This window comes from Staurois parvus, unplaced genomic scaffold (assembly GCF_062004578.1).
Source record: "Staurois parvus isolate SC_StPar_1 unplaced genomic scaffold, SC_StPar_1.0 ptg000422l, whole genome shotgun sequence".
Lineage (NCBI taxonomy): Eukaryota > Metazoa > Chordata > Amphibia > Anura > Ranidae > Staurois > Staurois parvus.
The window spans coordinates 5489564-5506677 of NW_028318218.1; the positions used below are offsets into that span (position 1 = coordinate 5489564).

At 45.2% G+C, this 17114-nt stretch overlaps 1 protein-coding gene across 2 annotated transcripts in view; it reads right to left on the bottom strand.

The window, feature by feature from the left end:
• Nucleotides 1-14857, bottom strand: part of PDGFD (platelet derived growth factor D) — a 363209-nt gene extending 348352 nt beyond the window's left edge. The window contains exon 1 of one of the 2 annotated variants that reach the window (XM_089687280.1): nucleotides 14389-14857. In XM_089687280.1, coding sequence (XP_089543406.1) covers nucleotides 14389-14500 — 112 coding nt within the window. In that variant the 5' untranslated portion in view covers nucleotides 14501-14857. The remainder of the gene's footprint in view (nucleotides 1-14388) is intronic. The other variant, XM_089687279.1, reaches the window with a different exon arrangement.
• Between the last annotated feature and the right edge of the window lie 2257 nt (nucleotides 14858-17114).

The window sequence follows — 17114 nt, forward strand, 5'->3', positions numbered from 1 at the left end:
ACCAAACGTTTCCTGTAGTTGCAGATCAGACCTGCACAACGATCTGGAGTAATTTTGGACCACTCCTCTTCACAAAACTGTTTCAGTGTAGCAATATTCTTGGGATGTCTGGCGTGAATCGCTCTCTTAAGGTCATGCCACAGCATTTCAATCGGGTTGAGGTCAGGACTCTGACTGGGCCACTCCAGAAGGCGTATTCTGTGCTGTTGCAGCCATTGTTTTGTTGAATTACTTGTATGCTTTGGGTCATTGTCCTGTTGCATCACCCATCCTCTGCGGAGCTTCAGTTGGCGGACAGATGGTCGTATGTTTTCCTGCAAAATGTCTTGATAAACTCTGGAATTCATTTTCCTATCAATGGCAACAATCCGTCCAGGCCCTGAGGCAGCAAAGCAGCCCCAAACCATGATGCTCCCTCCGCCATGTTTTACAGTGGGGATGAGGCTTTGATATTGGTGTGCTGTGCCTTTTTTTCTCCACACATAGTGTTGTGTGTTCTTCCCAAACAACTCAATCTTGGTTTCATCTGTCCACAGTATATTTTGCCAGTAGTTCTGTGGAACATCCAGGTGCTCTTTTGCAAACTTCAAACGTGCTGCAGTATTCTTTTTGGACAGCAATGGCTTCCTCCGTGGTGTCCTCCCATGTACTCCATTCTTGTTTAATGTTTTCCTTATTGTAGATGTGTCAACAAAAATGTTAGCATGTGCCAGAGATTTCTGTAGGTCTTTAGCTGACACTCTGGGATTCTTCTTTACCTCATGCAGCATTCTGCGCTGTGCTCTTGCAGTCATTTTTACAGGATGACCATGCCTAGGGAGAGTAGCAACAGTGCTAAACTTTCTCCATTTGTAGACAGTCTGTCTTACCGTGGACACATGAACATCAAGGCTTTTGGAGATACTTTTGTAACCCTTTCCAGCTTCATGCAAGTCAACAATTCTTGATCGTAGGTCTTCTGAGAGCTCTTTTCTGCGAGGCATGATTCACATCAGACAGTGCTTCTTGAAACCAGTAAACCCAAAACAGGTGTGTGTTTTTTAAGGGCAGGACAGCTGTCAGCAACACATCCAATATCATCACACTGATTGGAGTCAAGGTTGGCTCACTCCTGGCTCCAATTAGCTCTGGGAGAAGTCCTTAAGCAAGGGCCTCACATACTTTTTCCTCCCTGAACTGTGAATGTTTACATGTTATGTGCAATTAAACCATGGCAACATCTAATGTTTGTGTAGTATTATGTTCAGCAGACTGTGTTCTTCTATTGTTGTGACTTACATTTTATGCCCAATTCATGCAAAACTCCACGTAACCCCAAGGGGTTCACATACTTTTTCTTGCAACTGTACATGGTGGTGATCAGCGGGAAGAATGCTCCCTACATTGGTGGTCAGTTGGAAGACTTTTAATAAAGAAAAATTGGGAAGAATTCCTCTTATCATTGGTGGTCAGTGGAAGAAAGCTCCTTACATTTCTGGTTATTGGGAAGAATGCTCCTTATTGTAGTCATCGGGAAGAATGTTCCTTACATTTTTGACCAGTGGGAAGAATAGTCCTTATATTTATGGTCACTAGGAAGAATGCCCATAATCACTGGTGGTCCGTGAGAAGAATGCTCCTTACTTTTTTGTTCACTGGGAAGAATGCCCCTTAACATTGGTGGTAAGTGGGAAAAATGCTCATTTGTGGTCACTGGGTAGAATGATCCTTACAGTTTTGACCAGTGAGAAGAATACTTACATTTGAGGTCAGTGGGAAGAATACTCCTTACATTTGAGGTTAGTGGGACGAATGCCCCTCATCATTGATGGCCAGTGGGAAGAACGCTCCTTACATTTTTGGTCACTGGGAAGAATGCCTCTTATCATTGGTGGCTAGTGGAAAGAAACCTCCTTACATTTGTGGGTACTGGGAAGAATGCTCCTAATTGTAGTCACTGGGAAGAATGCTCCTTACATTTTTGACCAGTAGGAAGAATAGTCCTCACATTTGAGGTCAGTGGGAAGAATACTCCTTACATTTGTGGTCAGTGGGAAGAATAGTCCTCACATTTGTGGTCAGTGAGAAGAATAGTCCTCACATTTGAGGTCAGTGGGAAGAATAGTCTTTACATTTGTGGTCAGTGGGAAGAATGCTCCTTACATTTGTGGTCAGTGGGAAGAATAGTCCTCACATTTGTGGTCAGTGGGAAGAATAGTCCTCACATTTGAGGTCAGTGGGAAGAATAGTCTTTACATTTGTGGTCAGTGGGAAGAATGCTCCTTACATTGGGATGAATGCCCCTCATCATTGATGGCCAGTGGGAAGAACGCTCCTTACATTTATGGTCACTGGGAAGAATGCCTCTTACCATTGGTGGTCAGTGGGAAGAATACTCCTTACATTTGAGGTCAGTGGGAAGAATACTCCTTACATTTGAGGTCAGTGGGAACAATACTCCTTAGTGTGGTCACTGGGAAGAATGCTCCTTACATTTTTGACCAGTGGGAAGAATATTCCTTACATTTGAGATCAGTGGGAAGAATACGCCTTACATTTATGGTGACTGGGAAGAATGCCCCTTATCATCGGTGGTCAGTGGGAAGAACACTCCTTACATTTATGGTCAGTGGGAAGAATGCTCCTTACATTTGTGGGTACTGGGAATATTGTTCCTTATTGTAGTCACTGGGGAGAATGCTCCTGACATTTTTGACCAGTGGGAAGAATAATGCTTATATTTGAGGTCAGTGGGAAGAATGCTCCACATGTAAATAGCTAACGAGATCATTGGGCTCAGTAGTTACTTATTTAAATTTCTGATTGCTCAAGGAACCCCATCAACCTCTGGAGGAACCTTAAGAAAACCTTAAGAAAAGGTTCTGACGAGAAAAGCTGCTGCATAGGTTGAATAGAAATTGGCATGTGCTGCGACACAAACTGTGTGTGGGTAAATCATGTAAGCGGTGTGTAAAAAACAGGACTATGTCACTTTTACATACAAAGAAAAAAAAACATTTTATTATTATTGGATTATTATCCAGTTTTTATAAATGGTATGCTGTAATGTCCATAAATAAATGTTGTCAATATTGTAGTAACAGTAACCAAAACAGCAAAATAAACCTTTGCTGCATTTTAAACATAGGAGGACTGTTTTGCAAAATAAGGAACACCTGGAAATTATGCAAGGAGACGTCTGTTCAAAGAATGGAATACCAGGAGATCTGTATATCATGCAAGGTGACAGGGTGAGACTGCCGATATGGCTGTGACCTGCAGAGACGGTTCTGTTGCCTCTAAGGCACCGATCACACCTATGCAGTTTGCTTTATGTCCGTTTTGCAGTCCTTTTCACAGTTCATTTTGCGTTTTTCTACATGCGTTTTTGCCTCGATATTGCTGTGATGTGTTCTGTTCAGCTTTTTTTTTTAAAAAGCAGAATTTTTTTTTGCTGGGCAGAATAAAAATGCAAAACACGGCAAAAATGCACTACCATGCATTTCAGTTCTATTGAACCCCATTGTAGCAAAAACGCTACTTATTGCTTTTAAAAAGGTCTCTGACCCTTTCCAAAAATGAAGCAGCTCAAAAAAGCATAGATGTGAACATGTTCCATAGGAAACCATGTTAAATGGATGTAGTGCATTTCTGCAAAAAGCACTAAAAAATTCATTGGTGTGAGTCTTAAGCCTCATGCAGACTGGCAGAAAAAATGCTGCTTTTAGGGGCATTTTTCTTTTTTTTTTTTATGCCTCTCATGCAGTTCTATTTTGGACAGATTACTAAACCAGAGTGCAAAATCTGGGGTAGCTGTGCAAGGTAGCCAATCAGCTTCTAACCTCGGCTTGTTCAAATAAATTTTGACAATAAAACCTGGAAGAGGATTGGTTTCTATGCACAGCTGCACCAGATTTTGCACCATGCAGTTTTAGTTAATACCCCCAATGTGTCCATGCACATTGTGGCTTTGAAAACTGTATTTTATTGCAGTATTAGAGGTAAAAAAAAAATGCTGCAAAACTGCTTTTAAAGATGCATTTACTGGCATACTTTACGCACACACAAGCATGTAAACTCATGAAACATATGTAAATGCATTCTAATGGGCAGCACAGTGGCTTAATGGTTAGCACTTCCGCCTGGCAGTACTAGGGTTGCTGGTTCAAATCCTGACCACGGCACCACCTGTCTGGAGTTTGCATGTTCTCCCTGTGTCTGCGTGGGTTTCCTCCGGGTACTCCGTTTTTCCTCTCACTCTGCAAAGACATTCTGGTAGATGAATTGGCGCCATAGATGGGAAGAAAACCAGCCTTTTTTTTTAAAAACAAAAAATCGGTCATTCAATCAGCCGACATTACCTCTATTGGTAAAAAAAGGTCGGCCGATTTTTGTCCCGTCTACGGCCGGCAATTATATAGAATATACGCAGAAGAAGAAGAAATAGAATATGCAGAAGACGAAGAAATAGAATACGAATAAAAAGAAGAAATAGAATATGAAGAAGAAGAAAATAGAATACGAATAAAAAGAAGAAATAGAATATGAAGTAGAAGAAATAGAATACGAATAAAAAGAAAAAGAATATGCAGAAGAGGAAATAGAATACGAATAAAAAGAAGAAATAGAATATGCAGAAGAAGAAAAAGTTGCAACATTGTATCTATTTGTATTCATTTCGGATACAGATGTTTCTATTCTGATACAAATAGATACAATGTTGCTATACTTTTAAATGTCAAATATAATATCGGACTAAAATTATTATTTTTTTCTTCTTCTTCATATTCTATTTTTTCTTTTTCCTCTTCTTCTTCATATTCTATTTCTTCTTTTCATTCATATTCTATTTTTTTCCTTTGCTTCTTTTCCTTCTTTCATGTCACTGCTCATGCGCATATTTAAATATCGGAAAAAGATTGGAAAATTTGTCCATCATTGCCACGAAAATTGGCAGAACGACAAATGTGGCCGATTATTTTCCAGCAGGACCGATTACTGCACTAACGATCCGAAAATCGGCCGATTTTTTTTTTTTGCCCAATTTTCGGTCATTTTTCATCTCATCTATGGCCCGCATTAGGGACCTTAGATTGTACGCCCCTTGAGGGTCAGGGACTGATATGTATGTACAATATATATGTAAAGCGCTGCGTAAATTAACAGAGCTATACAAGTACCTGAAATAAATAAATAAATAATGGCTAGAATACATAATCTCCCACCCATTGGAATGAGTTTACACACACAGTCTCCTAAACAACATGCACCTATTACACACATAAACACACATAATTAGGAGCCAAAACAAGCATGTTTTAAAGGAGAAGTTTGGTGGTTATAAAAAGAAAACATACATACTAAAATGAATAAACAGCAAAAATATAAATGTTGTGGAATAAATCAATAAACCTAAAACAATAATCATTGAGTCCAAAGTCTACTGTATACGCATATACAAAAACTAGTAAAAAAATCAATGTGAAATCACTTCCAAGCAAGTGCAAAAGGTACGTGCAAGTTGAAAGCCTCCGCCACAGTGGGTATGCTCTCACCTCAGTACATTGACCCTCACAACAAAGGCCAAAACAAGTGCCTATGTAATAAATCAGGTCTGTACATCCTCGGCTTGGTCATCCCAAATCAAATCCTGTTGTGTCCTCTGGAACTCTGGCAATCTCCAGCAGTTCAGGGGGTGGATGGATGGCCCAATGCCATTCACATGTTTAAAACACAATAGAAGCTGACATAGGGGTTTATTTACTAAAGCTGGAGAGTGCAAAATCTGGGGCAGCTGTGCATGGTAGCCAATCAGCTTCTAACCTCAGCTTGTTAAATTAAGCCTGGAAGCTGATTGGTTTGTATGCAGAAGTGAGCCGGATTTTACACTCTGCAGCTTTAGTAAATAAACCCCATTGTGCTCACTGTTTTTTCTGAGGCAATGCACACCAATATACATACTTACCTCTATGCTGCAGCTATCCCTTCCAGCTCTAAGTCTGAGAACTGAGCGATCCCATGACTGCTGATCTTTCAGTTCTTGGTCTTCATGGAGCAGAAAGCCAATAACTGTCAGTTACTGCTTTCTGCTCGGTCCCTCCAGTGCTCACTGGAGTCTTGTACTGGTGATCAGGGCGAGAGTAGCTGTCTCAGGCTCTCAATGGTGCGCTAAGAGGCTAAGTCAGCTGCCGATCACACATCTGGGTGGATCCCAACAACATTGTCAGGATACATTCAGGATGCCCTCCTGTGACCCACAAGAGAAGTATGGACAAAAAAGCTTTGCTCATGCTTCTCTTTTAGGGTCCATGCACACGGGGCATTTTAATAACGCTGGTAACGTAAACTGTGTAAAGTCACGTTAAAAAGTGATTTTTTTCAGCTTTTTTAAGCATTTTTGTATTAGCGTTTTGCCGAGCTTTTTCATGTTTGCGGTTTTTAGAGGGTTTTTGGTAAAAAAAACATCCAAAAATGCTAGTTTGCCACGATTTACCACGTGTTTCAGCGTTAGACCATTTTTACAGCTAAAAAAACTCCTCTAGAAACCCACTAGTCCTGGGTTTTTTTCCAGCCACAAAACGTTGATTATAGTCTCAGATGAAGTCGGAAGTGACGAAACGCGTCAGACCGTGATGTTGGACGTAAACCGGAAGTAACTGAGTGGCCATTTTGGAGAAGGTTTTTCATACGGTTTGCCATTTTAATACACGCGGAGACACCTTGCTTTTTTGTAAGCGCAATTTTATTTATTATTTAAGAGTCACATCCCTATCGTTGCCTACTACACTATTTGATTGTACGTTGCTACATGTTATGATGCCATTGAGAATCGGATGCTTTGTGGAGTGAGAGGAGCCCTCTTTTCTATGCAAGCGGATCTTTATCGTCTGGTAAGGTGCATGGTATATGAGGTGGCGGTCAATGTGTTCACTTACCCTAGGTTCACATCTGTGCGGGTGGTGCCGCTGCAGATCCACACAAAAATCTGTGCAGCTGCACCACCCTCAGAGAAATGAGGACCCACGAGCGGGTGCCATTAGTTCTAATGACACGCCGCCCGCACTGGAAAAAGCAACCGTACTGGGAACCGAGGTTCCTGTGCGGGCTGCGTTTTCCAAAGAAGTGCAGGGACTTCTTTCCTGCGTGTCACGGCCACGGGAATCCATTCAAATGAAAGGGTTCTCGTGCCCGCGCAAAATGTGGCCCGCATGGCCACATATATGTGAACCGGGGGTAACACTGGGAACTTATGATGTGAGGGGAGCATGAATAGAGTGAGTGAATGAAGATATGACACTATATGCAATTCCTTCGGAGGTATATTCCCTATATGAAAGTGGACGGACCTAGGAGCCACGAAGGAAGGTGGAATTTGTGGAAGCTTTTTCATATTTTTGAGAGGGTAAGAGTAAGGATGACAGATGGTTAGAAGCAGAGGCATACTGACCATTCAAGCACTCGGGCACTGCCCAGGGGCCCGGGCTCAGTAGGAGGCCCCATGAGATGCCCCTGGTACCTTTCATTGGCTTTTTCATAGGCTTTTTTGGGTGTGGGCGAGGACACAGGGGCCTCATGTTCCCCTATTGCCCAGGGGCCCCATGAGTTGTCAGTCCACCCCTGGTTAGAAGTGTACGCACGGTGGAGTGATTTTTGCACCTATTTATGTAAGTGTGTTTTTGTGTGTTACATATCATGCGTTGTAGATAATGCACTATATACGATTTATATTTCTTTGAGGGTATTAAGCGGAGGAAGAGGAATCTATCAGAAGATATTGTGGAGGAAGAATATCCAATAAGAAGATATCCACACTTTTGGGTGTGCAGGACACGGAGACGCCGACTAAGAGTTTGACTGTATGTGTGCATGGATACATAGAATAACATGCTGGGGGGTTTACTGGCTGTAGAAAAAATGTCAAAAGCCAAAAACAGCCGCTGTAAAAACGTACAGTGTGTATGAGGACTTATGCCTCGTACATACTATAACAAAATCGTACGAAAATTTTCGTACGAGGACCGATCGTCCGATAATCGGCTTTCGAGAGCTAATCACGACAATTCGTACGACAATATCCGAAAAGAAAAGCACAAAACCTGTTCTTGTACGACACCAGATTGCACGATTTATCAGTACAGTAGTCGTCTGAAAATACAATACAAATACAACGCAATACATGACATCACTTTCTAATTTCTTTTCTTTCAAAGGAGAGTTTTCGTATCTTTAGTAACCTTTTCCCTTTCGATGTGAGACTAGCAGGCGAAAAAAAACGGCTGATCGTTCGTCCGATATTCTCATCGTGTGTACGGGGCATTAAGCTGGATTTTCTGCCAGAAAGATCCAACATACACAGAAGTATTTTAAGTTGCCTGTGCACATGAGGCCTAATTGCTCTTGCACATGGGCGGCCGAGCCTGCCCAGCTGAATTCCCAATGTATTTTCTCAGCCCAGGCGACCCAGATGAAGCGTACAGCCTCTCACTGGCATGAATGGCTGTGCTGACTGTACTCCTGGATATAGTGGTAGTAAAACAAACACAAGCGCAGCGGTCGAGCGTTACAAACAATAGAAAACTTGGGGCTGCCCAGGCAGAGGAAACATGCTGGGAATGACTCTGAACAGGCACAGCCCCTGTGTGCAAGAGCTCTTAGAGGTCCATTCTCACCTTTGAACCTTGTGTTCCCACTGAGAGAAGAAAGTCCCTTAGTTTACATTTTTTGGGGGGAAGGGAGGTGTTCATATGCCCTACGGTATTTGTTTTTCTGAAAGCTCATAAAATGTGCATGGGGCACATAAATCTACTTTATGGGAAGCTTGTGTGGGAGAACTGAGAAACAGAAATTGCTAAAAAGAATAAATCTAAAAGTAAGTTGACAGTATGCAAAATGCTTTTCACTGGTCACATATAATAGAGGCAATTCTTTTTGCCAGTCGCGTGAATGGGCCCTACTACCTGCACAGGGTCAGGTTTTGGGGTGATGCACCTGGACAATTTAAACTGGAGGATTTAAAGTGGTTGTAAAGGCTCAAGGTTTTTCATTTCCATGCATGAAGGTAGAAAACCTATTCTGTGCAGCATCCCCCCCCCAATACTTACCTAAGCTTCACTTGATCCAGTGATGTGCACTGGAGTCTTGGGTGTCCCAGCACAGCCAGTAAGCCAATGTGAAGAGAGAGGGGGTGGGGCCAAAATGCAACTCCGTGTGTGAATGGACACACGGAGCAGCAGCTGAGGAAAGCGACAGTTTGGGTGCCCCCATAGTAAGCTGCCTGCTGTGGGGGCACCCGACAGGAGGGAGGGGCCAATAACGCCAGCGGGGGACCAGAGAGGAGGAAGATCAGGGCTGCTCTGTGTAAAACTACTGCACACAGCAGATAAGTATAACATGTTTGTTTAATTTTGTTTTTTAATTTAAAGTGGTTGGAAAGACTGAAGGTTTTTTACCATCATGCATTCTATGCATGAAGGTATAAAACCTTCCGTGTGCAGCAGTGCCCCCCCCCCCCTAATACTTATAGAGAAAAACAAAACAGAGGGCGCGCCGGCCTTGTGCATTACCTTTAAAAGCATGTTTACTAAATTTAAAAGGTATTCTACTCACAAAAGTACATGAATATAGGCCCATCATATGAGACCGCTGTGTCCAATCTGCACTGCGTTTCTGAACTCTGAAGAGGCTAGTCCTTGAAACGCGTCAGCCATCATTCTCATCACCATTTAGAAATGCAGTGCGAATTGGACAGAGCGGTCTCATATGATGGGCCTATATTCATGTACTTTTGTGAGTAGAATACCTTTTAAATTTAGTAAACATACTTTTAAAGGTAATGCACAAGGCCAGTGCGCCCTCTGTTTTGTTTTTCTCTATCAGTACTTTTGGACTCCCCGGTTCTTTGAGGGTAGCAAGGCGTGCATATTCCAAGACATTCGTTGTGTGATCCCTATGACATAGAGTCCCCCCCTAAGCGCAGGAGTATTTGGGTTTTCCACTTTCACATCCCCCCCCCAATACTTACCTGAGCCCCATCACGATCCAGCAATGTGAACAACAGCCTCGGCTGTCCCGGGTCTCTGCCTCCTCATTGGCTCCCGCTGCTGTCAATCACAACCAATTAGGAGATAGAGAGGTGGGGCCAAGCCATGGCTCCATGTGTGAATGAACACACGGAGCAGCGGGTGCCCCCATAGCAAGCTGCTTGCTGTGGGGGCACCCGATAGGAGCGAGGAGCCAGGAGAGCCAGTGGGGAACCTGAGAAGAGGAGGATCCAGGCTGCTCTGTGCAAAACCCCTGCACACAGTAGGTAAGTATAGCATGTTTGTGATTTTCCAAAAAAAAATAAAAAAAAAAAAGGAACCTTTACAATCGCTTTAAGCCTTTAGTATCACCATCATAAAGCGGAACTAAACAATCCTGTTCTTCTCAGCCAAGGAAGCTGCCATCTTCGCCTCTCTTTGATCTACAGCTGCCATGGGGCTGCACATGTGGTCAGTTATGACACAAGCCAATTGATCATTTTAAATTTCAGTTGTGAGCACAAGCAACTGTACCATTTAGCATTCATGGCATTCCTTGAATGTAGCTTTTTTTTTTAAATATACCCTTTCTTTCTATGTATATAAAACAAAAATATTTTTAGGGATGTGGCACAGCTGTTAGAGACTGTTTTTTTTGAAACAGGTAAATTGATGAGTTTAGTTCCACTTTAAGTATTTATGAGAAGAAAATAGCTGTAATTTTCATGAATTAGCTGTAATTTTCTTGCTACAGTTCTTGTTTGTGCCAAAAAATGTGAATAATAGTAATAATAATAGGAGTTTGTTCACTTAGTCCAAAGTCTCCTAGTGTTTCCGGACTTCATGTCTTTCCCTAAAGTAGCTGTAAACCCTTCCATATACCCAATGAAGTGACTGGCCTCAGGTGAAACACAGAGATTAAACAAATCCCCTTACATAAGTTTTAACTTTATCTGCAGTCTTCTCCATATCCATTAAAAGTGCTGGGTTTATAAAGCTTGTTTGAGAGTTCAGAAAAAAGGGGTGGAGAGATGAAATTACACACTGCAGAGCTCAGTAAGGGGAGCTTTGAGAGCTGATTGGAGGGAAGGGATACACTTAGACATTTACACATTTAGATATGTTTTTTGGCCCAAACGTTCCTCTCCTGAATGTGATTCTTCTGCATTCAGGAGAGGGATGTTTAACTGGCCCTAAACTCTGCTGCTGTTACACTCTAATAAAAGTCTATGTGTGCATGGACACATAGGCTTTTATTGAGTTAAATTCAGGGGCTTTGGCAAAAAAAAAAAACCGCCAACAGCTTTTAAACTCACATTTATGAGCAGCAGTGTGTATGAGGCCTTAGTGCTCTTCATTGAGACAAGTAAACACTATAGAGGGATATGCTTTGTTCATATTTCATGTCTGAGATTTACGACTGTCATTGTGCCAATAAAGTGGAACTAAACCGATCAAATGAAAGTTTTCCAAAACAGTTACATGAATGACAGCTATCACAGTTGCTTGTGCTCTCTCCCAAGCTGTCAAAACATTGAAAGGCTGGTGTCATAACTGATACCGTGGCAACTTCAGATCAAACAGAGGATATGATGGCAGTTCCCTTGGACCTGCTCCCTTGCACCCTCCAACACTGGTCTGCACAGGTCAGACTTTAGCACACTTTTGTTAGTGGAACCCTTCAAATAATTTCCAGGTCTCAGAAAACTCCTGCTGCTAAAACAAATATAGTTAGGAGTCATTAGGAAATTGCCCCTTATACTGATGACCAAAAGAACAGCTAAAAGACAGCTGAAATTAAAAGAAATTGTCGCTGGCTCTGCAAAGTAGCGTTGTCACTGGAACTGTCTAGGCATTGGATGGGAGCTCAATAGGTCGCAGCTCAAGGGACCCCTAGACACCTCTGAAGGAACCCTAGACTGCCAGAGATCCCTGGTTAGGAATGGCTGCATTAAGAAACAACAGTGCCTGGTACAGGGGGTCATAACCAATCTTTCAATAAGACAAGGATGTGGTTGCTATGGGCAACAGACAGTCTATACAAGTCAACCATTAAAAAACAAAAAACAGCATCTAGGAGGTTGCTAAAAAGGTCCAAAGAAACATGGGATGTGGTTGCCATATGCAACAGATCCAATGAACTAAGCAATGTGGTTGCTATGGGTTCTCATCTGCATCACTCATACACCATGCACACATATCATGTAAGTGGAACCATACTAAACCAAACAAATCTATCCCAGAGACAATCTACACAAGTCAGATATTAAAAAAACAACAGCACCCAGGACTGTGGCTCATAACAGCCAGTCAAACCTCAACCTTCCAATGAGAACAAGGGATGTGGTTGCTATGGGCAACAGGTCCAATAAAACAAAGAATGTGGTTTGCTATGAGAAAACGGTCCAATGAAGCAAGGGATGTAGTTGCTATGGACAAAGCCTCCAACGAGACAAGGGGTCTGGTCACTACAGGCAACAGGTCCAAGGAAACAAGGAATGTGGTTACAACAGTCATGAGGCAGAATCAGACCAAATGGTTGTGGTTGCTATGGTCAACAGGTCAAATGGAACAAAGGACTCTAGTTGCTATATGTAAAAGGACCAATGAAAGGGATGGTGGTTACTACAGGGCCAAGGGATGTGATTACTACAAGCAACAGGTACAGTAAGACCAAGGGGGCGTGGCTGCTGTGGGCAACAGGTCCAATAAAACAAGGAATGTGGTTGCTATGGGTAATATGTCCAATAAAACAAAGAATGTGGTTGCTATGGGTAATAAGTCCAATAAAACAAGGAATGTGGTTGCTATGGGCAACAGGTCCAGCGTAACAAGGGATGTGGATGCTATGGACAACAGATCTAATAAAACAAGAGATGCGGTTGCTATAGACATGTCCAATAAAACAAGGGATGTGATTTCTATGGACAACAATTTGAATAAAAGAAGAGATGCAATTGCTATAGACAACATGTCCAATAAAACAAGGGATGTGGTTGCTATGGGCAACAGGTCCAATAAAACAATGGATGTGATCACTATGGGCAAGTGGTGTGGCAGATCAAGGAATGTGGTAGCTATGGGCAACAGGTCCAATAAAACAAGGGATATGGTTACTATGGGCAACAGGTTGAATATAACAAAAGATGTAATCGCTATGGGCAAGAGGTACAATGGAACAAGAGATGTGGTTGCTCTGGGCAACAGGTCCACTAAAAAAACGGATGTGATTGCTAAGGGCAAATGGTGTAATGGATCAAGGGCTGTGGTAGCTATGGGCAACAGGTCTAATAAAACATGGAATATGGTTGCTATAGGCAACAGGTTCAATAAAAAAAAAGAGATGTAATCGCCATGGGCAAGAGGTCCAATAACACAAGTAATGTGGTTGCTATAGTTAAAAGGTCCAATTAAACAAGAGATGTGACTGCTATGGACAACATGTCCAATAAACCAAGGGATGCGGTTGCTATGGACAACATGTCCAATAAAACAAGGGATGTGGTTGCTATGGACAACATGCCTAATAAAACAAGGGATGTGGTTGCTATGGACAACATGTCTAATAAAACAAGGGATGCGGTTGCTATGGACAACATGTCTAATAAAACAAGGGATGTGGTTGCTATGCACAACATGTCTTATAAAACAAGGGATGCGGTTGCTATGGACAACATGTCTAATAAAACAAGGGATGTGGTTGCTATGGACAACATGTCTAATAAAACAAGGGATGTGGTTGCTATGCACAACATGTCTTATAAAACAAGGGATGCGGTTGCTATGCACAACATGTCTTATAAAACAAGGGATGCGGTTGCTATGGACAACATGTCTTATAAAACAAGGGATGCGGTTGCTATGCACATGTCTTATAAACAAGGGATCTGATTGCTATAGACTCCATGTCTAATAAAACAAGGGATGTGGTTGCTATGGACAACATGTCCAATAAAACGAGGGATCTGGTTGTTATGGACACCATGTCTAATAAAACAAGGGATGAGGTTGCTATGAGCAACATGTCTAATAAAACAAGGGATGAGGTTGCTATGAGCAACATGTCCAATAAAACGAGGGATGTGATTGCTATAGTTATAAGTTCTGACACAAGGGATGTAGTTGCTATGGGCAAAACCTTCAATGGGACAAGGAATATGGTTACTACAGGCAAGAGGTCCAATCAGACCAAAAGGTGGTGGTTGCTATGGGCAACATGTCCAATAAAACAAGGGAAGTGGTTGCCTCCTCACGGAGTGCAGTAAGTCGCAGGACACACGTCTCCCTGACACAACGTGCCGGCTGTGAAGTCTACAATTGTTCATACAGAAGTCTCAGCATCCTAAAACTTCCAGAGAGACAAGCAAAGCCCCTCCATCCGGGCACCTACCATCTCTCCTCAGGCTGGCCGGTCTCAGGCTCCTCAGAATCCCAGTTTGGGAAGACAATCCCCGACTGCAAAAGTTTGCCAAGACGAAGGTGAAAAGCCACGGCCACTGCATTGGGGCTGGGCAGCGGCTCCTCCGGGGTCCGGGGTGCGGTGAGTCAGGTAAAGCGGCCGGGACGCAGCCGAGCGCTGGTCAGGTCGGACGTGTGGCGCCCTCGTAGTGTGTGCAGCAGTGAGGAGGTGTGCAGGGCGGCGGAGGTGTGCGCTCACTGGTGGAGGGGAGAGCCGGCTCTCGCAGGACTTTCCTCGCAGCTGCTGACTACAGTTGCTGAGGCTCCCCCTGTCCAGCCTGCTGCATTTCTGCACAAACAGCACATTGCTACACGTTCCCCCCAGCCACTGCTCCAGATGAGGCGGAAACAACAGCCGCACCATACAACACGGGGGGCTGACACCGACAGGGGGGCTGACAACTCATACAGGGGGGCTGACACCGAAACAGGGGGGCTGACCACTCACACGGGGGGCTGACCACTCACACGGGGGGCTGACCACTCACACGGGGGGCTGACCACTCACACGGGGGGCTGACAACTCATACAGGGGGGCTGACACCGAAACAGGGGGGCTGACCACTCACGCAGGGGGCTGACAACTCACGCAGGGGGCTGACAACCAACCAGGGGCTGACACGGACAGGGGGCTGACAACTCATACAGGGGGCTGACAACCAACCCAGGGGACTGACAACCAACACAGGGGACTGACAACTCATACAGGGGGCTGGCAACTCATACAGGGGGCTGACAACCAACACAGGGGGCTGACAACTCATACAGGGGGCTGACAACCAACACAGGGGGCTGACACGGACAGGGGACTGACAACCAACACGGGACTGACAACCAACACGGGGCTGACAACTCATACAGGGGGCTGACAACTCATACAGGGGGCTGACAACTCATACAGGGGGCTGACAACTCATACAGGGGGCTGACAACTCATACAGGGGGCTGACAACCAACACAGGGGGCTGACAACCAACACAGGGGGCTGACAACCAACACAGGGGGCTGACAACCAACACAGGGGGCTGACAACCAACACAGGGGGCTGACACCGACAGGGGGGCTGACAACTCGTACAGGGGGGCTGACAACTCGTACAGGGGGGCTGACAACTCATACAGGGGGGCTGACAACTCATACAGGGGGGCTGACAACTCATACGGGGGGCTGACAACTCATACAGGGGGCTGACAACTCATACAGGGGGCTGACAACCAACATGGGGCTGACTCGGGACAGGGGACTGACAACCAACACAGGGGGCTGACAACCCACACAGGGGGCTGACAACCCACACAGGGGGCTGACAACCCACACAGGGGGCTGACAACCCACACAGGGGGCTGACAACCCACACAGGGGGCTGACAACTCACACAGGGGGCTGACAACTCATACAGGGGGGCTGACAACCAACACAGGGGACTGACAACTCATACAGGGGGCTGACAACTCATACAGGGGGCTGACAACCAACACAGGGGGCTGACAACCAACACAGGGGGCTGACACAGACAGGGGACTGACAACCAACACAGGGGGCTGACAACTCATACAGGGGGCTGACACCGACACAGGTGACTGACAACTCATACAGGTGACTGACAACTCATACAGGTGACTGACAACTCATACAGGGGACTGACAACTCATACAGGGGGCTGACAACTCATACAGGGGGCTGACAACTCATACAGGGGACTGACAACTCATACAGGGGACTAACAACTCATACAGGGGGCTGACACCGACACAGGGGACTGACAACCAACATGGGGCTGACACGGACACAGGGGGCTGACACGGACACGGGCTGACACCGACACAGGGCACTGACAACCAACACAGGGGGCTGAAACAGGGGAGGACTGACCATTTGGAAACTCGGGCACTGCCCGAGGGCCCAGGGTCAGTAGGGGGCCCCATGAGATGCCCCTGGTACCTTTTTCATAGGCTTTTTTGAGTTTGGGCAAGGACACAGGGGCTCCATGATCCCCTATTTTCCGGGGGCCCCATGAGTTGTCAGTCCGCCCCTGGGCTGAAAACTCATACAGGGGGCTGACACCTCATACAGGGGGCTGACACCTCATACAGGGGGCTGACACCTCATACAGGGGACTGACAACCGACACAGGGGACTGACAACCAACACAGGGGACTGACAACCGTCATGGGCTGACACCAACACAGGGGACTGACAACCAAAACAGGAGACTGACAACCGTCATGGGCTGACACCGCACAGGGGGCTGACAACTCATACAGGGGGCTGACGCCGACATAGGGGACTGACACCAACACAGGGGACTGACAACCGTCATGGGCTGACACCAACACAGGGGACTGACATGGACGGGGGCTGACATCCGAAACAGGGGCTGACACCAACACGGGGACTGACAACCGACACACGGGGCTGACACTGACAGGGGGGGCTGACAACCGATGGGGGGGCTGACACCGATGGGGGGGCTGACAACCGACACAGGGGCTGACACCGACGGGGGGGCTGACAACCGACACGGGCTGACAACTGACACAGGGGTTGACACTGACGCTGACACGGGGCTGACACTGACAGGGGAGGGGGGCTGACAACCGACACAGGATCTGACACCAACAGGGGGGCTGACAACCAACACAGGGGCTGACACTGACA